The sequence below is a fragment of the Electrona antarctica genome (assembly GCF_951216825.1).
Source record: "Electrona antarctica genome assembly, chromosome: 13".
NCBI classification, from domain to species: Eukaryota; Metazoa; Chordata; class Actinopteri; order Myctophiformes; family Myctophidae; genus Electrona; species Electrona antarctica.
The window spans coordinates 18,313,817-18,338,239 of NC_136794.1; the positions used below are offsets into that span (position 1 = coordinate 18,313,817).

General features: G+C 41.5%; 3 protein-coding genes across 3 annotated transcripts; 1 reads left to right on the top strand and 2 right to left on the bottom strand.

Annotated features, from left to right (window-relative positions):
* Nucleotides 1-931: 931 nt before the first annotated feature.
* Nucleotides 932-7,330, bottom strand: dct (dopachrome tautomerase). The gene is made up of 8 exons (XM_079519158.1): nucleotides 6,971-7,330; nucleotides 6,573-6,872; nucleotides 6,074-6,174; nucleotides 4,249-4,415; nucleotides 3,781-3,960; nucleotides 2,974-3,109; nucleotides 1,588-1,798; nucleotides 932-1,466 (listed from the first exon to the last, which is right to left on the bottom strand). The coding sequence occupies exons 1-8, from the start codon at nucleotides 7,266-7,268 to the stop codon at nucleotides 1,297-1,299; spliced, it is 1,563 nt and encodes a 520-aa protein (XP_079375284.1). The 5' UTR covers nucleotides 7,269-7,330; the 3' UTR covers nucleotides 932-1,296.
* A 7,658-nt stretch (nucleotides 7,331-14,988) lies between these two features.
* Nucleotides 14,989-17,168, bottom strand: LOC306934874 (tripartite motif-containing protein 16-like). Its single transcript, XM_079517685.1, has one exon. It carries the CDS (start codon nucleotides 17,126-17,128, stop codon nucleotides 15,062-15,064), a length of 2,067 nt encoding a protein of 688 aa, XP_079373811.1. The 5' UTR covers nucleotides 17,129-17,168; the 3' UTR covers nucleotides 14,989-15,061.
* A 1,185-nt stretch (nucleotides 17,169-18,353) lies between these two features.
* LOC306935905 (tripartite motif-containing protein 16-like) lies at nucleotides 18,354-20,386 on the top strand. Its single transcript, XM_079519239.1, has one exon. The coding sequence runs from the start codon at nucleotides 18,356-18,358 to the stop codon at nucleotides 20,213-20,215; it is 1,860 nt and encodes a 619-aa protein (XP_079375365.1). The 5' UTR covers nucleotides 18,354-18,355; the 3' UTR covers nucleotides 20,216-20,386.
* Nucleotides 20,387-24,423: the final 4,037 nt, after the last annotated feature.

Consider the following 24,423-nt stretch of genomic DNA (forward strand, 5'->3'; position numbering starts at 1 on the left):
ACACGTTGGAATATTAGATGAATATTCTCAGTTTACAAGTTAATAGCCCTAGAATCTTTTTTAACTTTAGCCACAAAATAACACATCAAGGCCAAAAAAACACTCATTGGTCTAAGCCATAGCCCAAATGTGCTGACATCATTCACCAACATTTGTAACATAAAACTTTGGTGTACTCAACATGTCTGGGTTCACATTCTAGCAAGTGGACTATGATACTGTATACAGTATCTTGGTCAGTAGATGTAGCCAGCATAAGAGATGTGGAATTGTGTCATTTTCCATTGTGTGCGTCCATTATTTTTTGTAGGGAAGGGTTATTGCAAATAAATAAAACATTATTCTGAGTGATCACCTTATAGCCTATGATGAAACATTTATATCATTTTGGTTTTGGCCATTATTATTTCTATCATTTGGCCAACATAACATTTCTGATCTGAAAGTATATTGATTCGTGGCCACTAGGCCAAGGAAGAACCACCACCTCAATTGTTTCAAATGAGCCTCATTGTGTCGCTATAACAGGTCACCTCATGTTTTGGCCTATAACTCTCCATATAAACTCCAGATTATGTTTTCTGTCTTTTGAGTGTGTCCATCCATCTGTTCATCACACAAAGCAGTACACATTAGGGGTCATGTGATCAACATGTAATAGTAGTCAGATTTTCCATATTCTATTCTGATTGGCTACGACGACTTCCAAAATCGTGCTGGCCCTGTGTAGCCAATTCGGCCTGACGGAGATCTGCATTCAGTGGAGCTCTTGTTTGTTGTTTATTAATTACTTAGCCTACATGGATTGTTTCTGTTTTTCTTTTCTTTTTTAATGGTATTTCAAAACATCTGTACTAAACAAATCGAACGTCTTGTAAAGTGAGCCTCTACTTATATACTTTTGTCTTATGTGTTGAAAAATATAATGACAGCTAGCTTACTCAGTGTGACATCTTAGATCTTACCCCATGATGAGGGGTCACTCATGCAAATTCTGTATTTCTATATTAATATGAGAATGACAAATCTAAGGAACATACAATTATGCACAAGAGTTTATTACATAACGAAAAGTGAGTGATTGTGATGTACTGAGGCCAAGACACCTGTATTAAAGTGAAAGTTAAATGTTTGACAACTACCGTCTACAGTACATGCCAGCAGTGCTATTCATTTACAAAATTCACATTTCACATTTCCTTTTTGGCTCCACAGTGTTATCCACAGTACAGTATGTTATAGAATATGCAGCACCATATTTCTCAATTATTATACATGAATATTGGCGCGTGACCTTTAAGCCTCCTCTGTGTACTTCCTGTTAGTGAACTCTGCTTTTATCAGAGGCTCAAAGCCTCTCCTTCTGCGTTGCTGCAGGTACAGCACAAAGATCAGCGCGAGCAGCAGGAGACCCACGAAAAGGCCACCAAGGGTGGGCAGCAGAAACACAGATCCACCGTCTGTTTCTGTATGGAATTGGAAAAAAGATATATTTGTATCAACAAATGTACAACCAATATTATTATTTTTCATGCATTGAGCCGACTCAATATGAGATTCTGTCCGTTGGTTTAAAATAGTGCGTACCATCCAGGGCATCCAGGGCAAGGGCATAGGAATATCCCAGCTGCTCAGACGGCAGATATATCTCCTCATTAGTGACAGGAGGGAAGAAAGGAACCATGTTGTAATGCCGGTTGTGACCAATAGGGGCCATCTCATCTGGATAAGTGGAGTTGGCTGGAACGGATTTCCTCATCCACTCGTCAAAAATTGCATCTGTGAAAGCATGGAGCACCTAAATCCAAAAATAAAGTTGTAATTGAGAAACATTATTTAAAATGTAAATTTTTAATGTATTTTTTTAATCTGAGTGTACACTCTCATGCCTGTACTGAGCCTGTTATGAGCTAGATCTGCTATTTTCAGTGCACAACACCAGCGCACAACTGAGAATAAGTCACCCTTTCAGAGCGTAGGCTAGAGTTAAAGGAGCACTCCACCAATGTTCAACCTCTGCGTCTCAGATGTGGACAGTTCGGAAACACTGCCTACGAATGACACCATGTGTGGTGTACTGGTAACAGGCTCTGTGCATAACTGTTCTGGGATTCCAGGAGGTGGCCACACCTCTGAGATGCAGAGAATGTACACAGAAATGGCTTCATAATGCCAATGAGTGTTATTAGTGAGGATTAGGAGGATTAGGAGAAAAAGTCAAAACCGAAGTCCCTGGGCCCACATGTTCAAAACTTTTAAACCCTAAATCTGATCGTATCGGATTTGGATTTGGGGGGAGTTCGAAACCAAAAATCAGGATTGGAATCACTCTGATATCTGATGAGATCAGGAAATCCAATCCAAATTGTAATCTTGATCAAATCTTCAAAATGGGTAGTTCAGAACAAAAACATTGGAGTTGTGATCATAGCATTATCACCTAAATCATTCAAAAAAAGAAAATACATTTTAATAAAATGTTATTAATTCAACAAAACTGGTATATGACTATATGTCCATCTATGGTTGGCCTTCAAAAGTAACTGTTGGCAATAGAATCTCGCATCACATTTCCACTAAGAGTCTAGACTAGTCTGGACTAGAGGAAGGTCCACAGGTGGGGATGATATCATCAGCTGGAGCAAAGGGCTCTGGAGGTTTAGACTGGATCACTGATATTCAGGATCATCTTGAAAAATCCGAATCTGGATCCTATCCTGAATGTCTTTGAGCTCCTGGGCCAAAACCTGTCTGGATTGTCTGCTCCTAGATCACAAAATATACCATTTCAAAATCTGATCCGATCAGATAGGGATTATATTTAAAGGTTTTGAACTTGTGATGGGCCAGGCTCTATTTCGTGTGCTCAGATTTTCCCTACACCATCTATTCGCAGAAGAGCTGCTATTTCCTAGTGACGCTAGGGTTCAAGTGGTTAACAGTGAGTATTTGACATACAGGAATCCCACTTACCAGGAAGATGGGGTCGTTTGCAGCAGCGTGAGGCAAAGAGCTGGTTCCACTGAGGAAGGAGTGGACCAGATTGTGCAAGTTGTTGACTGATTCATCCAGCTCTCCGTCTGGTGTTTCATATCCCTCCAGAGCATTCCTGTGATTGACAAAGCATACGAGGTATTGATACATAATTATATATTTCACAAGGAAAACTTCTTGATATGTGTTGTTTTTATAGTGCATTACCCAGAACCAAAATAATGGAAAAAGAAAAAAAGAAAAAAGACTATTTGATGTTCATTGCATGCATTTATGCAGTGATTTTCAAAGTCAGTTTCATGCTGCATTCACACTGGCAGATACAAAGCTACAATGGAAGCCAGCGACATGAACATACAAAGCAACACATATAATAAGTTGAGCTGGCTTCAACTTCAGATATAAAGCTACAAAGCGACAGATATGGTGTGTAGCTTGTATCTTTGTATATTTTGTATCTACCTGTGTGAACATAGCATCAGGGTCCTGGGTTGTCCTTGAGGGAATTCTGGAGCATGACCAGCACAAATGAGGTGTAGTAAGGGTGTAATGTATGTTTCAATATCACCACTATGGATGTATTTCTTGACATTTTAAGCAAAAGATCTTTTCATATCAGGGTCCCTACTCCCTAATACAGAATCATTAGAAATGTGGGTCCAATGAAAGTTAAAATGTTGGTCCATAAATATGACAAAGTTTGAAAACCCCTGCACTATAAAGAACATAAAAAATAAATAAATACAAGAAAAGAAAAATAAACGAAGCAAAAAACTACTTGCATACCTAAAACTAGCAGTAGAGTTGGTGAAGTATGGAGGGCTGTCAAACTCTCTGAGTCTGAGGCAACTTCTGACATCATTCATGGTGGGCAGACTCACGTTAGTTCTCTCCGTTATACCTCTCGTAATGGAGCCCTCATTGGTGCCGTTACAAAGAGTCACCAGCCGGTTGTAGTCATCCAGACTGGGAGGAAAGACGAATTCAAATTATAGATTAGTCAAAACATTTTCCTTTCTTCCTTCCTTCATTAACCACCAGTAAAACCTATATACTTCTAGAACTTCTTGGCCCCCTCTTTCGTCCCTGTACACCAAATCTCTTTACCAAAAATTGCCAATCTGTTGGCTATTTGTTGGAGAATGGATTTTAGAACAATGCTTGCTTATTATTTAGGACATACCCACCAGAATAGACCATGGGTCATGTGGCTAATACTGCATGTATATACTGTATAATGTTTGTGGTACTGACTTGTTACAAACCAAGCTCCAGTTGGAGAATCTGGACTGGTTACTGATCAGGGTCGGGTCTTCTGGGTTGCGTCCCCCAAGGAGAGCATCCGTACACACATCACATTCCGTCTGCCCGGTGGCAAAGTTCCAATATGGCACCGCAAAGTTCTCATTGCCAGTCAATCTCTGTAGGGGCATAAATAAAAAATAAAGTAAGTTTTATTACTATTTAATGTCAGCCCTCTGTTTGGTCCCTAACAACCAACCAGCAGGCCTGCTTCTGGTTGTTTATGCCGAGTTAAAAAATACCCCGTTTTTGCAAGAACTAAAAACAAACACGTTATGCCCAGTCACTATAGGGCATAACAGTGGGTGTGGTTTTCTGGCACCACTGAAAAAAAGTGGTCTTGAGTATACAGGGTTTGATGAGGTCAGATCAACATATGGAATGTCAGAACAGAAAGGACGGGGGGGGATTGGGTTAGAATTCTTAGGAATGGAAGGAAAATGTCAAGAGAACTACGTACAAGGTTGATTCAATTCAAAATTATAAATAGAATATATTGGACACCATCAAGATTGTTTAGGGTCGGCTTGACTGATGGTCCTGAATGCTGGAGGTGTCAGGATAGAGACGGTACACTTTTACACATGCTTTGGGGCTGTCCCAAAATTCAGGAATATTGGACTGCTATACATGAAATACTGGAGAGAATAACGGGCATACACATTCCTTTTTCACCCAGTCTGTTCATTCTGGGGGATCCTGCCACATTGAGGCATGTTGCTCCTCCTTTAGCCGAATGGATACAAACGGCCATTATGTCAGGTAGGAGGAGGCTGTTGGTCAAGGACTGGAAGGCTCCATCTGCACCGGCTCCATCCCTCTGGGATGCATCGATGGGACTATTGGCCGCTTACGAGCGACTGTCATACAGGCTGCTCAATAGGATGGACGACTATGACTTAAAATGGGGCTTTTACCATATGCACGTATCAGGACTCTGATTAGTTTCTGGCTCTGAGTGAGCTCTGAACGGGCTGCAACTTTAGAAAAATACACTGAAGGAATATGTCTGGAATTGGGGCTGGGGTGGACTGCGGGATATTTCTGTGCATCTCTGTTATATTGTTTTGTTTTGTTTTGTTTTGTTTTGTTTTGTTTTGTTTTGTTTTGTTTTGTTATGTGTTTGTTTTGTTATGCATTTATTTTGTTGTGTTTTGTCTATGTCTATGTCAGTTTCATATACAAAAGAAAATTAGTACAAATCATAAAAAAAAAGAAAGGACGGGGGGGAGGATCAACATGTGGAATGTCATAACAGGTCAGCTCCATATATGGAGATGGCCATATATGGTGGCGTGACGTGTCACGAGGCATTGTCACAAGGCGTGACCATATATGGAGGCGTGATGTCACAAGGCATGACCATATATGGAGGCGTGGGTGACTAACTAATAGACGGACGGACAGACGGGAGATGCAGGTTTACATAGTAAATGCGACCTATGGTCGCAATAATTCTGACTCATGACCATAAAACCTTTAATTCTGTGGAGAAAAATAATAATATTTAATTAAGCTTATATGATATACTACATGACAATATTAAAGGTTGTATGGTCATCGATGTACGTAGGCTTAAAATAATTGATATCAATATTTTTGTAAATCTCTATGGGAAAATAGAGAAACCCACGCCCACTGCTATGCCCTTTACTGCACCAGATATGTTATTTTTTAATGAGGCTAAGTTTAAAATAAGAATACATGAAATATCAATACGAGGCAACTTGGCTACTATTTCAATGTCATACTTTGTTTTTCAACAGATGACAATTACCTGTAGCTCTCTCTCCAAGCTAAGTAGGTGGTATCTGTGCCAAGTGATGAAGGCAGGTCCTTTATGGGAGAAATCAATGGCCTTGAATGGACGACCTGGTCCTAGATGCAAGAACATTATAATGTATTAATAGCATGACATATTCCCATCAATGAATAACCAACAAGTTGTTGTGAAAATTACTGTTGGATATATGATATAATTTAGTTAATTACAATGTATAAAATGATGTAAGCCTAATAATAAAATCGATAATAATCTCAATATATATTTTTCCATTAAATATCGTCAGGTTATTTGATCTGCTTGTATAGTAATCTACCAAACTCACTGAGGGATCACCTATGATCTCGGTGGATTTACAGGACTAGTACAGAAGGGATATAACAATGATAAAAAATAGAAAGTCTGTCTTGTCTTGTAAGCTCATGTAACCTCAAATACCCTTTCAATTAAGTTGTTTTTCTGCTGAACAATGGTATCAAAGAACAACGTTTACCAAGAAGAGTGTCTCGGACAGAGTAGTAGTGCTGCCAGACAAAAAAGTCATAGATGGAGATGTTGGCAAACTGTGGCTCAGTGCCACTCGTCCCCAGGAGCCCCAGCCAGTGCTGGGTGGCAATGACATAGTCTGGATGGATGGTGACTTTAGACAGCTCCAACACATCCAGGAACTCCTGGAGCTCCCCTTGAGTCAGAGAGTGGATGTCCTTTCTCACAGTTTGGGCTTTTCTCACGTCACAGTTTGGTCCAGTCCAGCCAAACTTACACAGGCCACAGTCAAAGCCTCCAAAATTACCTAAACATATGGAGAGAATGTAAAATGTGGCAATGTTTTATGTGGGGATTTAAAATAAATCAAAATTAAATAAATTGTTTGAAATGTTACTCACTCACCAATGCACCTGCATGTCTGGTTAAAGAATTTAGTTGGCCACCTCTCTCTGTCATCAACGTTTCTCAACCGATAAGGTCCTCCCCAGGGTTTGGTGTCCACTCGGATGGTTAAGCAGTTTCCTCGCCCCGACAGACGTCCGCACACATTAGCAGGATCAGAGCCCAGGGCAGGACAGCATTGTTTGGAAGTGATTCCTTCCACTGTGCAACAGACTCGAGGAAACTGAGCCTGTGTCGATTTCTGCTGGAGGAAAAAACAAAGCAGGCCTAGAACCAATGCCTTCATCCTTATCGTCATCCTGTTTAACCCGCTGTAAATCAGCCGCAACAAATCAGTTTGTAAACCAATTCGATGCAATAATACAGTCAATTAGTTCCTCCAGAAGGGCATGGAATCTCACTCTGCAATGGTCCTCTGCGGTGGGAATCTTCAAATTAGATAGGGAGTGATAACTTTAAAGTCTGTGGAAAAACACCCACAGCAAAAGTACGCAAGTGGTCTGGTCAGTTACATGCACATTTTAGAAGACCTCCTATCTCTGTGCTTGCTTGCTTTTAGTACTGCTCAAAGGGATTAAGGCATAGGTCTCGTGATAATCACCTGACAGCACAACTGTGATCAGGATTCTGGCATAACACCACAGTAATACAGTGATCTCAAGCAACAAGTTCAGTTACAGTACAGTCAATTAATTTAGCAGTTATATAAAACACATCTGAACTTTCAACGCAGATGTTCATTTTAATAAATAGAAATTTGACTTGACTCATTTTCATAAAAGATTTGCTTGAATATACTACAGTATCTGCTTTACTGTTCCCTAAATCAAATCAAATGTTCTGCAAGTCTCAATAGAGTATGAATAAATACAGCAGTTACAATTACAGTTTTGACCAGTTTTAGGAAGTTGTTATGCCAGGGCCAGTTCAAGCCTTTTACACACTAATAGAAAATGAATGTGATGCTAATCCGCTCAGAAATGAAAACACACTGGGCTATACCTATACAACATGTGCTGTGTGTATACAGGAATGTTCTGGTATAGAATAGAAATAATACATTTTGTATACGTCACAGTGCTTTTTACAACTTTTCCTTATATTTCACACAAAAACCTTTGATTCAGACCAAACAGAACCCCCAACCTACCACCCAAACGCCTCTCCTTTCCTGAAAGAAACCCTGAGGCCATTCTTGTGACTTAAAGGTGACTAGTAACGTTAATCACTTGTTGTGTGGTGTTGTCGTCATGGGACATGAAGAGTTGAGTAAAGTTTGATTCACATCTCGACTCGTGTGGATGACTAGCCATATCTGAAATGATGTGTTGTGTTCTTAGAATTTCCTTCTAAAAAAAGAAAAGAAAAAGACAAAAAGGTTTTGGATAACCAAGCAGTCTTTGTTCGGATGTAGGAAGTCTGCACACATCAGGGCAGGCATATGACGCATGGGACCTCAAGTGCTTCTGCATGCTCCCCTACCCCATCCGCCTGATGCATTCCTATGGTTAGGCATGTGATAGTTTTAGACTTTTAGTCCATGTTCAACAAGGAAAATGTGTATTCCTGAATGTGGACTGTACCTGTCAGAGGTGGTGTGTTTGGAGGGGACAACTGAAAATATATTCATGTCTGTTTTATTGTTTGTTGTTGTCATTTTTTTATATAAAATAAAAAGAATCATAAAACATCTGTGGTTTTGCCTAAAATAAAGTGTTTTTTTCATTATCACAAGCTCAGTTTTCATTACAAGTTGGCTACAGTATATATATATATATATATATATATATATATATATATATATATATATATAATATGAAAGTGTGTTCTGGAGAAAATTCAAAATGGCGTAAAATCTATCCTGACGGAAATGGGCTCACTAGACTGCTACTTAAGCTCACTAGACTGCATGCTCTTCCTGCCTTCCTCTGCATATGGTTCCTGGTTGTATGTGATGTTTTCTCCCACCACCACCCCAGCACCACCGGTGGGCTCTGCTATTTATGCTCCCCATGGGTTTTTTTTTTTGTATATCTATCTCCCTGCTCTTAATGTTTTATGTTGGTGCTTAATCGTGCCGAGCAGGGAGAAAATCCAGCAGAGCCGAACGCCAAGTCAAATATCATATGCACACTCATTACTCATTCTGTAATAAATATTGGTAAATCTATTCGTGAGTTGTCTGACTGAACTGTAATTTCATCAAAGACATTCCATTTTACTTTTCTAGGAATTCTCTCTCTTAATTGCTAATCCTGTTAAGTGCAGTGAACCAACTAGTATAGGCTTGACGTCCGTCTAAAGTCTCTGTGGTCACACACAAAGCCTTTCTCATTGAGACCTCCATACCTGTACAATACATACCTAGACTATTGGTGCAATGGTGCAGTATGGAGGGATAAAACTGCCATATAAATAAATGGAATACTCACACACGCGCACGCATGCACACACACACACCAAAAGGTGCCAAAAGTCTGCTTATTTCCCACATCTTTTCACTTTTATTTTCCCAGAGCCTTTGTTTTTGTTCCCCCCCCCCCCGAGTCACGGGTTGCGTTTTATTGGGCTTGTTAAATAGTTTAAAAAATTGTGTCGCTTGTTTTGAAAACAGAACAAGCCAACATTTCTTTGATGTATCCATCCATCCATCCATCTTCAACCACTTATCCGTAGTAGGTCGTGGGGGCAACAGCTCCACCAGAGAGCTCCAGACTTCCCTCTCCAAAGTGAGTCGATGTAATCCCTCCATCTGCGCCTTGGTCTGCCCTGCGGTCTCCTCCCAGTGGGACGTGCATCGAAGACCTCCCTAGGGAGACGCCCGAGAGGAATCCTGACCATAGTCTTACCGTGCAACATGAAAACTCCCCCTGTGTCATTTCCTCGTATTTCTAGTTTATTTAAATAATGTCATGCAAATTTGTCCAGTGCATAGCCTACTGCAGGCCTGGTTGACTAGATTTAGAAGACATTTTGATGCTCTTGCTACTGAAATGATTGATTATTTATATGGAGAAATCCCGTCATTTACCATGCATCTCTATGGGGGAGAAGGACAGCTTGCCCTGTCTCCTCGCTGCTAACGTGCTTATTGGACAAGGACGGGTTGGGGAGGGACTTAGCAAAGGAACAATTTACCAAAACTAACTCTGATCACCACAAACGTCATCACAAATTGACATGTGCGTTGCGATCGGTGCGGGGTAATTAATCACACCACCCGCCATTTGGAAACAACTGACAGATTACAACTTGTCCAAAATGTGGTGAGAGATGAGTTTTAACTAAAACTAAGATGAGAGAACATATTACTCCAGTTTTAGCTTCACTGCATTGACTACCGGTTGTTTTTAGGCGGATTTTAAAATTATTTTACTTGTTTATAAAGCTCTCAAATGGACTCGCACCTTCCTATCTACATGACTGCCTGCCTAGATATGTCCCAAACCGCCCCTCAGGTCCTCCACAGCTGGCTGAGCAAGCCAACATCGAGCAGATGTGCCTAAAAAAAATCAGACCTGTCTGAACTGAATGGTGCTGTAGCCTACTATTGTACTATACTGTACTATACAAGCCCTCCTCCGCCTCTGTGTGTGTGTGTGTGTGTGTGTGTGTGTGTGTGTGTGTGTGTGTGTGTGTGTGTTAGGCTGCGCAACAGTGACAGTGGCCAACAAACGCTATTGCATCTGCAGCTGTTGTAGTCTGTTACACTAAAAACTCAGCTTCCCATCATGCACCTGTGCAGTGTGAAGCTCAACAGCACCACTTTGTCACCTGTTGGTACCCTAATCAGACATGGTAGCCTACCCTAAAGGCATTACAACTTGTCCAAAATGAGTTTTAACTAAAACTAAGATGAGAGAACATATTACTCCAGTTTTAGCTTCACTGCATTGTTTTTAGGATCGATTTTAAAATTATTTTAGTTGTTTATAAAGCTCTCAATCGTCTCGCACCTTAGATATGTCCCAAATATCCCCTCCACAGCTGGCTTGCTCGATGTGCCGGCCCGGTTCCCACGAGCCGCCCCGCGTCCGAAACGGTCGAGAAATGACAGAGTTACTGTGTGGGGGAATTAATAAACACTCTCTCTCTCTCTCTCCCTCCCCATCTCTCATGCACGCTCCACATTGTAATTAGCAGGCAACAGTGCAACACTATCTCTCTCTGTTTCTAGCACAACAACGCCAGGGACGGACATCCGACATAGGGATGGACATAGTGACATTGATTGACATTGAGAGAGAGAGAGAGAGAGAGAGAGAGAGAGAGAGAGAGAGAGAGAGAGAGAGAGAGAGAGAGTTTCAGTCTATCCATTGGGGGGCGCCATTGCATCAAACAAAACAACTTTCTCACTGGCACAACCCCAATAGGATGATAGGATTCAGGAAATAAAATATACAGATTTTGTCTTTGTGTAAAAGTGATGGAAGGTGGGGTTTTTTTATTTCCCCCTCTAATAATTTTCTTAGGGCCGGTGGGGATGTTTTATTTCAGGCTGACACAGCCTGAATTTTCATTTCGTTTCACTTTTTTAGGAGTGGTGCAACCACTCCTATAGACAGCTATGTCTGTCCCTGGGTCCCTGGCTGGGTCTGTCTGTCCGAGCACGAAAATAGCGTGTCACTGTTGCGCAGTGTATTGGCAGTCTTTATGCATATGGTGAAAGAATAGAAGAGTTGAGAAAATAGTCGTGTCTTAAGTCGATTTATTACCCAGTAAGATGTACGTACAAATGATGAAGTCACGACTGTTCAGAGAGGACGATCGGGACAACATGAAACAAATGGACTTTTGCCTATAGAGCACCGAAGTCTGACGTCACTTTCAGTAGAGGGCACCAACACACAGGTTCATGTATTTTTTTATTTGCAGTGAAATCTTCATAGGGCGATTTTAGGTCGCTTCATATAAGAACTGTGTTTGAAAAATAAACCGACCACCCCGGCCTTTCTGTCAGGGGAGTGGCTGTGCGTCGTTAATGATGTCCATTCATATTTGATACAGCCAGTTTCTGGAGAAAATTGAATTAATGTGGCCGCAAAAGCCTTGAAACTACATATGAAGGCAATGTCGCTGCTAATATACGTCACGCCCAGCTGTCAACACATTGCGTTCCTGAGATTCCTCGTTGACGTAAGCTCAGCTGGTGGTGACTCGTACTAACCACGAAACATTAAATATCAATAAAATAAAAATAAACGTAATTCACATTCAGTTTCTGTTGTGCGACGGGCAGATGCAGCCACCCCCCCTACCCGGAAATGTAGTCTCTGGGTTGTTTGACTCGCTTATTTTGTTACTCTTTGGGTATATTTGTACATTTCCACCTTCAGTCGATGCTTCATATCCATATGAGTGAAAAGGCCGGGGTGATCGGTTTATTTTTCAAACACAGTTCTTATATGAGGCGATCTAAAATCCCCCTATGGAGATTACAATGCAAATAAAAAGTACATGAACCTGTGGACTGACGCCCTCTACTGACAGTGACGTCAGGACTTCGGTGCTCTATATGAATACACATTTTCAGGAAATAGGGAGGGGCTAATCATGGCAGAATTAGAGGAGAGGACAGCAACAGTGCTGGATAATTCTGGTTTGTTCAGGACTTGATAACGAAGGTATTTGCTCGACCTTGAGGTGAGGAGATGTCTGGAGAGAAATACGACAGACAGGCCTTCCCATCACCTCTAAGCCAGCTACAAAGTATATTTGACAACTGCCGTTGTCCAGACACAAACGCCCACTTCTCCTCAGAGTGGTTAATAGTACATAATATGACCATATATGAACATTTCCCCATCAGCAGCCACACACACACACACACACACACACACACACACACACACACACAGGAAGGGGTTGCAACACTGAGTCAGGAACTCCTCCCATGGTGGGATTTCTTCATCAAATGAGACCACACCACATAGAACATATTGTTTTAGACATTCAGCTAATATGGCGCAGCAAGAGGGACAACTGGACCATGAAAAGTAATATGACCATTTCCCCATCAGCAGACACACACACACACACACACACACACACACACACACACACACACACACACACACACACACACACACACACACACACACACACACACACACACACACACACACACACACACACACACACACACACAGTGATTTGGGGTGTTACAGTACAGTACAGTGATAGTACAGTACAGTAGAGGGACCCCCTGGGGACCCCCACACGGTAACTGTCATTTCTCAACCATTTTGAATGCGGGGCTGCTCGCCGGAACCGGGCCAGCCCCCTGGGCACGTTCCTGGGGGTCTGGATGTTCCAGGGACCCCTCGGGGACCCCCCACACGGTAACTCTGTCATTTCTCGACCGTTTCGGACACGGGGCGGCTCGTCGGAACCGGACCGGCACCCTGGCCACGTTCCTGTGGGTCTGGAACTTCCGGGGACCCCCACACAGAGTTGCACCACTCACTTTACACGTGTGATTTTTTTAATGGGTGTTGCTAGTGATTCAGGGCTGGAGCCACATGTGGAGCCTGGCTTAACTACTTTTTATTTGCATCGTAATCCCCATAGGGTGATTTTAGATCGCCTGATATTAGAACTGTGTTAAAAAATAAAAATAAATCACCCGGGCCATTTCCCTCATATGGATATGAAGAATCAACAGACTGTGAGGAATTAGTTACATTTTCGCTAGAAACAGACTGTATCAAATATGAGGGACTGACTGTCATAAACGATACAGAGACACCTCCCCCTTTATTTTTGAACCACAATGCTTATATGAGATGATTTTAAGATGACCCCATGTTATTCTCCATAGAGAAAATACTTCTGTGAACCAGGGGATGAGCGAGTGACATCAGGACGTCGGCGCTCTATGTGCGTGACATCAGCATCATACACGTAAGTTATACAGAAACGCCTACACTGCAGCTCATACAGCCAAACAAAAAAGTCCTATCTGATTGTATTAAACAATGTTAAACTCGATTTGCCACTCACTTTATGCACGCGCATACCCTATATAGACTGTCTACATATCCCTTAATCAAGCATGTTATGGGGAGAAGCCTGTCTACTACTGTGACTTAGTTCATCATCATCCCTCCACCACAAATCAGATCAAATTCACTTACACTCTCTAGTGTCCCAGTCAGTTCACTTTACACTGACAGCAATAAAGAACACAATACAGGATCTTGATTGATGGTGAGTGATGATTGAACTTCCTGTTTGGCAGCTGGTTGTTTAAGCACCCGATACAATTATAATTTTATTATAAAACAAATAGGCCTACATGAAAAAACACGGGCCCCGACACATTAAAATCCTATATCTGTCACCAGAAACAAGGATGGATTTCAATGAATCTAACAAATGGCTAGAACGGAGCATGCGCTGTATATTAATATTGTATTCATAGGAGACCATTTCCTAGGGTGCCTCGTTTTACCCTGCTGGTGGTCTCCTATGAATACAATATTCGCGCCCTGCATAGGCCAGCTGTATAGACAATCAATGCTGCATGTCTAGCTGCACTTAATGTGACACCGCAGCTATGATTGCACCCAAGGCAGCCCTCTGCGGATGTGTCTAAATAGGAAGGGGCTGTGTTAAATTCATATCAAATATCTAAATACTGAATCAAGCAGTTAAAATGACCTCAAACATGTTTGAAAGTGAAATATGCCTTTACATTTATTTGAATACACATCATTTAATTTAAAAGTTTCTGTAAATTAATTTGTAATTCGCGCACACACACACACACACACACACACACACACACACACACACACACACACACACACACACACACACACACACACACACGCACACGCACACACACACACAATATTGATTACTTAATGACAAGACACAATTGTTCAATTGTTCAATTGTTCAATTCAAACTTTCATTTCAGTTGGAAACTCCTCAGGGAACCCTGGGGGTCCCTGGACCCCACTTTGGGAACCACTGGTTTCTTTCATTTACATCAACAGAATTTATGCGGAGAATTTTGACCTTCAGAGAGACAGATAGATATAAAATGAATATTATTAGACAATTATTTACAACCCAAAGTTTTATCTACTTGAGGTCACACAATTCAGCACTCTCTGAAATTTCATGAGACCAAAACCCAACCCCAGCATACAGTAGCTTGGTAAAAGTGGTCTGGACTCTGTGGAGGAGAGTCATGGTGTAGGAGATAGCCATGAAGCCATGTAGCCATTCTGGAGGAGAGAGAGTGTAAAAGGACAGAGTACCTGCACTTTGATCCAGGTACACTCCTACTCTGGTGGACAAGACGGAACCTAGGGTTCTATTAAAAGAGGGTCTGTGGCTGAAAATGTAATGGCTGTAAATGTATTTGGGTAAACTATGGCCTATGCCTGTCGGATCTGCGTGCAGACGGTGCAGTATATCCCCTGGCGTACACCGTAAAGACCAAGATGTATTACTGTATCCAAATCCACTTTCACTAAAGGATAAGGATCCACTCTCTACTGACAACATCGATCCTGTTCTGCTGATATCTTTGTACGAGACCGCTATATCAACGATTCCACGCCACTCCACCTCCCAGTAACAGCGTCCGGTCAGACCCTCTCTACTCAGAACCTGAGGCCATTCAGTGAATCTCTCTCTGTGATGGGGATAAGATTGATTTTTAGTTTTTTCCATTGTTACTTTTCTATTCCCTTCAGACAGAGATAGGTATTGGTGTGCTGTGTTTTGATCCAGTGTGATTGGACATGAATACTGTAAGAACTCAGTTCTGGTCTTAGGTTCTGGTGGTTCTGACGGTTCTGACCACCAGGACCCAAGCCAACCAGGATTTGTTTTCTGGTGTCCCTGAACAAGACAGGTAACCCCTAGTGGCTCACTGGGTGTCCACTGGGGCCGAACACTGCTTCTAATAGGATGTGTGAACATAATTACAAATAAAAGGATCACTATAAATAACTTCTTCATTTTTTTAATTTTAAAATGATCCTCTAGTTTGATTGTTTCTAAGACCTCAGCTCTGGTCTCGGGTTCTGGTGATGCCGACAGTAAAACATCCACTCTATTCACTGACTCCGAGATATTTCTCCCTTCCTCTTTAAAAATGTCCTCTAGTTTGTCCCTGACCTTTGACACAGCCACAGTCACATCTTCAAATGACCTCAGAGGACAGACATTGCTGCTCACTGGGTCTGTAGATTCACTGATCGTTGAGAGGGAGGTGTAACTGTTTAGGAAATGGATGGAATCCTCTATGAGTGAGATCTCTTCCAGCTCAGCATGTCTCCTCCTTAGTTCAGTAACCTCCTGCTCCACACGCTTCTGCTGTTCTTCAACACGACTCACGTCATGTTTCTGCTGATCTCTGATCAGTTCCCTCACCTCAGTTCGTCTTCTCTTAATGGCAGCGGTCAGGTTAGTAAAGACGGTGTCACTGTCGTCCACTGCTCTATCGGCAGAGTGATTGATGGACCTCACCTCCTGATAAAGCACCTTAATGTCTTTCTCTCTCTCGTGCATTCTCTGCTGGATGTTCTGCTGACTCGTGTCTGTTTTCTGTCTCTCGGTCCTTTCCGCTGCAGCTGAGATTGTATGGTGACCTTTGTGTTCTTCCACAGAGCACAGAGAACAGATACACTGCTGATCAGTACGACAGAAAAGCTCCTTCACCATGCCGTGATGATCACAGATGTTCTCCGGAAGCTTGCTGGAGGCTTTTACTAGTTTGTGATTGTTAAAGACAGGAAACTGATAGTGAGGCTGGAGGTGAGTGTCACAGTAAGAGACCCGACACTGGAGACAAGTCTTTACAGCTTTCAGTTTCCTCCGAGTGCAGAAATCACAGACCACATCTTCACGTTCATCATAGCAGCGATCAGGAGGAACAGCTTGGAGTCCCGTATTCTTTACTCTATCCATCATGTCCACCAACATTGTGTTTTTAATCAGAATAGGTCTTGGGATGAATGTCTGGCTGCACCCTGGACAGCTGAAGCTCCCTTGTTGATCATCCTGATCCCAGTATTCCTCAATACACTTACTGCAGTAGTTGTGTCCACAGGGAAGACTCACTGGATCCTTCAGTAGATCCAGACACATAGAACAGCAGAACTTTTCCTGGTCAAGTTGAACTTCTTGCTGCGCCATTTTACAGCTAAAGGTCCTTGCAGACTGGACGCATTTCTTTTTAAAACCGGCGGAGAAAAGCTGCTACACATCCGAAAAACGCAGCAGTGTGCAGGGACCTTTACTATCCGACAAACAGACTGACTGACTGCAGTTTCAGTGGCTGCACATTCCTAGTTCATACATGGCTACATCACAAAAGGGTCACATGACATGGGGTCAGCGTGTGTGTGCGGGGGAGTGAACTGCATGCAAGAGGAATGTGTTGAAATATCAGTCAGTCTCTCTTTCCATGATTGTGTACTACTTTATTTGAGGCTATCGCCTTGACACTTGATACATATCATGCCTGAACTGCTATTGCGACACCATGATGGAACATTAGCAGATATTTAGCTAACGGTGAAGCAGATTATTTACCACACATTAACTATTCCCCCAACTCTCTGGCTCATATTTCAACAGGGTGAATATTTACTGGACGCTGCCTGCCTCTTTAAACACACTCCTCCTATCAACACCCCCCCCCCCCCCCCCCACACACACACACACACACACACACACACACGAAGGGGTTGCCACGTCCGCTAGTTTCCCCACAACTTTTGGCTTGTTTTTTCCAGAGTTGCGGATTTTTCAGGGAAGCTAGACCTATATCCAGCTTTTGGTGTTTGTCCACAAACTTTGTTCTACACAAACATTAAATTCCCATTGACAATGAATGGAGAATGTTATGTCAGTGTCTGAGTAAAGAGACAGTGTCTAATTTACGTCCCTCACTTCACACAGGTGTGATTTCTTTTTCACCCAAGTCGTGGGTTGCAGTTTTCGGGGCTTTTTTTCTTTTTTTGAAAATCGTACAAGCCAACATTTTTTTGATGTATATACCCTTTGGTATGGGGGGGTGACAGAATGGGTCTGGTGTCTCTACTTATTAAGCCCTGGCTATTAGTATGCATTTAATAGTATAATAAATAAACAGAAAATAATTATAGACATACATGGTATTTATTGATGATAAATGCATCAAATCTTTTTTTATTAGGATTATATGGCCATATTATTGGGCTTGTTTTGGCTTGTTTTTCGAGGAGTGATTTGGCTTTATTTCTCTCACAAGAGTTGGCTTGTTTTTGGAGGTGGTTTGGCTTATTTCTCTCACGAGAGTTGGCAACACTGAGTCAGGAACTCCTCCCATGGTGGGATTTCTTCATCAAATGAGACCACACCACATTGTCTTCAGCTAAAATGGCGCAGCAAGAGCAAGAGGGACAACTGGACCATGAAAAGTTCTCCTGTTCTATCTGTCTAGATTTACTGAAGGATCCAGTGAGTCTTCCCTGTGGACACAACTACTGCAGTAAGTGTATTGAGAGACACTGGAATCAGCGTAATCAAAGGGGGAAATTCAGCTGTCCACAATGCAGAGATACTTTCATCCCAAGACCCGATCTAAAGAAAAACATAATGATGGTTGACATGATGGATATACTTAAGAAGACAGAAGTCCCAGTTGTTGTTCCTGAGCACTGCTATGCTGGACCTGGAGATGTGGCCTGTGATTTCTGCACTGGGAGAAAATTGAAAGCTGTGAAGACTTGTCTTCAGTGTCTGGTGTCTTACTGCGACACTCACGTCCAGCCTCACAATCAATCTCCTGCCTTTAAAAATCACAAGCTGGTTAAAGCCTCCAGCAAGCTTGAGGAGAACATTTGCTCTCATCACAATGAGGCGAGGAAGATTTTCTGTCGTACTGATCAGCAGTGTATCTGTTATATGTGCTCCATGGAAGAACACAAAGGTCATGATACGATCTCAGCTGCAGCGGAAAAGACAGAGAGACAGGAAGAGCTTGACATGAGTCAGCAGAACATCCAGAAGAGAATCCAGGAGAGAGAGAATGACGTGAAGGTGTTTCACCAGGAGGTGGAGTCCATCAATCACTGTGCTGATAGAGCAGTGGAGGACAGTGACACTGTCTTTACTGAGCTCACCACTTACGTTAAGGGAAGACGATCTGAGGTGAGAAAACTGATCAGAGACCAGCAGAAATGTGAAGTGAATCGTGCTGAAGAACAGAGGAAGTGTGCGGAGCAGGATGTCACTGAACTGAGGAGGGGGCATGCGGAGCTTGGCCAGATCTCACACACAACAGATCACATACATTTTCTACACAGTTCCGCTTCTCTCTCAAGAATCAGTGAATCCATACACCCAGTCAGCAGCAATGCCCGTCCTCTGAGATACTTTGAAGATGTGACTGTGGCTGTGTCAAAGATGGGGGACAAACTAGAGGACATTTTTAAAGAGGATGGGACTGATGTCTCAGCAACAGCAAATAGAGCCAATATATTACTGCCAAGACCAGAACCCAAGACCAAGATAAAACTAATAATGAGGTTACTTTTAGTGACCCTTGTCTTTGAAATTATGTTGACACATCCTATTAGCAGCAATGTTCAGCCCTTGTTGACACACAGGGAGAAGTTTGCGTTCAAGTGTCTTCAGGGATACCTCAGAGCTGACTTCTTACAATATTCATGTCCAATCACACTGGATCCAAACACGGCACATCAAACCCTGTCTCTTTCTGAAGGGAACAGAAAAGTAACAAAGCCTCGAGAACCACAACCACATAAGCCTAATGATCCACGGAGATTCACTCATTGGCCTCAGGTTCTGAGTAGAGAGAGTCTTACTGGACGTTGTTACTGGGAGGTAGAATGGAGTGGATTCAGCGTTGGTATAGCAATCTCATATAAAGATGTCCCCATTAGTGATGGTCACAGTAGATTTGGATCTAATGATAAGTCTTGGTCTTTACTGTGTAATACACTGCTTGACGAATGTTATTTCCAAAACACTACCAAGGTAACGCGCTCGAATGTCAATCCATTCATAGTAACTAAGGTTTACACAGGTCCTGTGTCCTCCAGAGTGGGAGTGTACCTGGATCACAGTGCAGGTGATCTGTCCTTCTACAGCCTCTCTAACACCATGACTCTGCTCCACAGAGCCCAGATCACATTCACCCAGAAGGTCAAAGCTGGATTATTGGTGGATGATGGCGACACTGCGGAGTTGTGTGACCTGAGTGACCTCCTGTAGAGCAGACTTTTGAGTCTGTCTCTCATGACAATAATTGATTCATAATTAGATCCCCCCCCCCCGCCCGCCCCCTCTCTCAAAATCAACTTTAAACTTTTTTAAAGTTTTTTTTTTCTGTTGATGGAGATACAATAACCAAATTATTTGTTTGGCCTCAGATTTATCACTCAAATCGTGTTTATTGTATTGGTCTATTATAGAAGATATGTTAATCTGCTGTCTTACTTTCAGATAATTTGTTTAATAACAATCTGTTAATCTATTTTGTTCTCCTAGAATTCATACATTCTGCGTGTGAATTCACAGACATTTCTTTATATATTCAATGTAATAAATGGTAAGAAATGTGATACATACTATTATTTGACTAAAGATTTGTGTATGACTGCATGTGCATGTATTGTTTTAGTGTAGTGTAAAATAGTGTGTAAGTGAATATATTTACACACACACACACACACACACACACACACACACACTTTGTTTTGTAGGAAAATAAGATTGAATATTTACTCGAGTCATGACCCATACAAATTGGCCCGTGACCCTCAAATGGGTCGACTCCCGACCCACTAACGAGATTTCTGAATAAACTGACATTTTAAGTATTCCTCTGACACCGTCAGATCAAATAGTACACCTACACGTAACAAGTATATTATTTTATCCAGCTTTAGTGTGCAGGAGGGAGTTGCAGAGAGAGCGAGAGAGAGAGAGAGAGAGAGAGAGAGAATGAGTTATATGTACTGTATCTTGTCTTGCCCACTTAGGGCTGCCCAAGAAAGCATGCAAACATTTAAAACACGTCTCACAGACTACACATAGTTAGCAAAATAATAACTTAAAAGTAAAAAATATGAAAACATGCACTAATCTTAAAAAGCAAGCCAATGAATTGTTCCAAACTGTGAATGAATTGTCCCAAAATATGGTGGCCGACAACAATAAGATGATAAAAACTATAGGCCTAACTAAAATCGTGGGCTAAACAATGGTACTTATCTTGAAGAGGGGCAAGTCGCAACTTTGCCCGTCTGCCGAGTTAGTTTGGCTTCCCCTCTTTCACCATCTCGGGCCTTCCCTCCTCGAGATACATGGAAGTGAGGGATAAATGGAGACTCCAGCCCCGTCCATGGCCGCTCTCCTTCCCTCCAGCTAGCTCTGTCTTCTGCTCTGTTCCTCTCCACAACTCTCTTCTCTCTGTGTGCACTGCACTTATAAAGCAGGTGCAGGTGATTTAAGCAATATTACACGAGAGGGGGTGGTTTAACGTCATTAATGCACGCCTGCGATGCTGCAGGAACGAGCCCGCAGGGGCGAGTCCCGAAAGCAACGCAGAAGTGCATTAATGACGTTAAACCACCCCCTCGAGTGTAATATTGCAATTATACAACAGTTACCCTTAAAACTAAGAAAATGCTGAAAAAACATGTTTTTTTAATGACCACAAATGTCCCAAGAAACTAACTAGCCTAGCCACCGAGTTTGCTGTGCTCTGGGAAAACAGAGCAGCTGAATTCTTTGTTTTGATTAGGTGTGGAGTGGTGCTCGTTTGAACCACGGCTAGAAGGCTGTTTCAACCAATCAGATTGCTTCCTCGAAACGACCTGTTGTATAATTTATAATCAATAGAGCACCGAAGTCCTGACGTCACTGCCCTCTACTACCAGTAGAGGGCAGTGAGCGCAAAGGTTCATGTATGTTTTTATAAGCATTGTACTCTCCATAGGGGGATTTTAGATCGCCTCATATAAGAACTGTGTTTGAAAAATAAACCGATCACCCCGGCCTTTTCACTCATATGGATATGAAGCATCGACTGAAGGTGGAAATGTACAAATATACCCAAAGAGTAACAAAATAAGCGTTAGAAACGAGCCAAACAACCCAGAGACTACATTTCCGGGTAGGCTGCTTCTTCCCGCAGCCCGTCGCACAACAGAAACTGAACGTTAATTACGTTTATTTTTATTTTTATTTTATTGATATATAATGTATCGTGGTTAGTACGAGTCGAGTCACCACCAGCTGAGCTTACGTCAACGAGGAATCTCAGGAACGCAATATGTTGACAGCTGGGCGTGACGTATATGCTCAGCGACATTGCATTCATATGTAGTTTCAAGGCTTTTGCGGTCACATTAATTCCATTTTCTCTAGAAACTGGCTGTATCAAATATGAATGGACATCATTAACGACGCACAGCCACTCCCCTGACAGAAACGCCGAGGTGGTCGGTTTATTTTTCAAACACAGTTCTTATATGAAGCGACCTAAAATCGCCGTTTGGGGATCTCAATGCAAATAAACAAATACATGAACCTGGAGATTGACGACCTCTACTGAAAGTGACGTCAGACTTCGGAGCTCTATAGCTTCTCAGACAGAGACACACACTAGCCTGCCAAAACCGACCCTGGCTGTCATATAATTTACTTCATTAACAGTTTGCAAAATAGGCTAGTAGTGGTAGAGTGCTAGGCTACAACTATACAATGATGCTAAAAGGATAACAAAAAAGTCATAAGGGCTTGTGGTCCTATGTATCCAATTCATCAAGATATTTGGTATTTTATTTTGTTACATTTATTTGATATAATACCAGTTAATAATTTAATTTCAAAGGTCCTGTAAACAAATAATGACCAACATCAGTGAATGTTTAATTTACCATGAATATATCGAACCCCCAAAATAATGACTTCATAACAAGACAAATTTGGACCAAATATTTCTGAAAGCCCTAATTCACCAATAATAGCCCCAATAAATTGTACGAATACAAGAAGAGAACATAATAGTTGAACAGATTATTTAAAAAATACATGAAGGCAAGATAGCAGGTTATATTACATCTTCAAGTTCAAGGACCCCATAAACTCTCAGAGTTACAGACATTATCACAAGTCAAACACAAGATGGTGCCAGAGAGTTGATTCTGTAAATTAAACGACAGAAATAAGATCCATTATGGAGCCTGGAGATAGATACTAAATAAACAAACAAAAATAAATAGATAAATGGACATAACTTACTTTCCACTTTATGCATTTAATGTCAGTGAAATTATAGTTATTCACGTGATCTGGAACACCCTATTGATACACACCTAATTTTGTTGACATAATTTGGACAATAGGCCTACAGGCTACTGCAGTTTGAGATTGCTGTTGCTGTTTTGTTTTTTTCAGTAGTTATTAGAAAGGTAGGAAGAAACTAAGCTATTTATGATCATATAGGGAGTAAGAATAAAACACAATTTACATATCAGTTTGCTCAGTCAGAACATCTATGATATTAGTCTCCCTAGGTAGATGAGGAGTTGCACAATAGCCATATCTGTCCATTCCATCTGTGCATCTTCACTATTAGGATTTGATATTCCCCTTCAATTGGCTTGGTGAGTTTTATAGGGGAATATTTTTAAGCTTTTGATTTGTATTATTTTTTTGTTGAAGATTATACCAGAGTGGGCCATGCACAGTCATAAGGTTGTTACAATGTAGAAATTGCCATGTTACTACAGTATGTTGCCATAGTAAGATCTACAATATTGTGCTCTGTATCACCCCCAATAGAAGAGCCATTGTTTTTTTTTTAATGGAAACTTCCAAATGAAAGGCCCGATCTCCAAGAGGAGAGGGCTCAGCCTTTTGAAGTAGAGCAATCTACTTTAATAGCATTTCAAAGAAAGATCACACAACGGTGATGCTAAATTTGTGAAATGATCTACTTACTGTATTGCTATGCTGATGACAAAATGCATCCATTTAATAGGCTAAATGTGCCTGAATATTCCACTTTGCTTGATGTGCTCACTCTGCACACATGTTGTTCAGGAATATGTGTTAGATTGCATAAAGAAGGTCTTTTCATATTTTAATCAAGGACACTTGAGTCACATTCGCTAACTGAGCTCAGTTTTCTAGAGATACAGAAGTGGTGGCTATTAAAGATCATTCATATGCAACTGTATTCTGGTCTTTACACAAATGGTGCTGTGACCTCACAGGAAAATACAGTACGATATACTTTTTTTAAGCTGAGAGTCGCATTCAAAAATGTTCTTTTTGTTGTATGTTAGAAAATGTAATGTTACCATTTATTTTATTTTAGAACATAGCTGTATATCCCATATTGGATGTATGTAAGGTAATTAAGGGGCAAATCCCAAATGGCATATGGTCCCTTATTGCATTTGTATGTT

Bases quoted from the DNA above. Each gene is read 5' to 3' on its own strand.
- dct (XM_079519158.1), bottom strand. From the start codon at position 7,268: ATGACGATAAGGATGAAGGCATTGGTTCTAGGCCTGCTTTGTTTTTTC. The intron at 3,961-4,248 runs GTCAGTACCACA...CTTTCCTCCCAG, and splicing joins TGGAGCTTGGTTTGTAACAA to TCTGGATGACTACAACCGGC. The intron at 1,799-2,973 runs GTAAGTGGGATT...TTTTGGATTTAG, and splicing joins CAAACGACCCCATCTTCCTG to GTGCTCCATGCTTTCACAGA.
- LOC306934874 (XM_079517685.1), bottom strand. From the start codon at position 17,128: ATGGCGCAGCAAGAAGTTCAACTTGACCAGGAAAAGTTCTGCTGTTCT.
- LOC306935905 (XM_079519239.1), top strand. From the start codon at position 18,356: ATGGCGCAGCAAGAGCAAGAGGGACAACTGGACCATGAAAAGTTCTCC.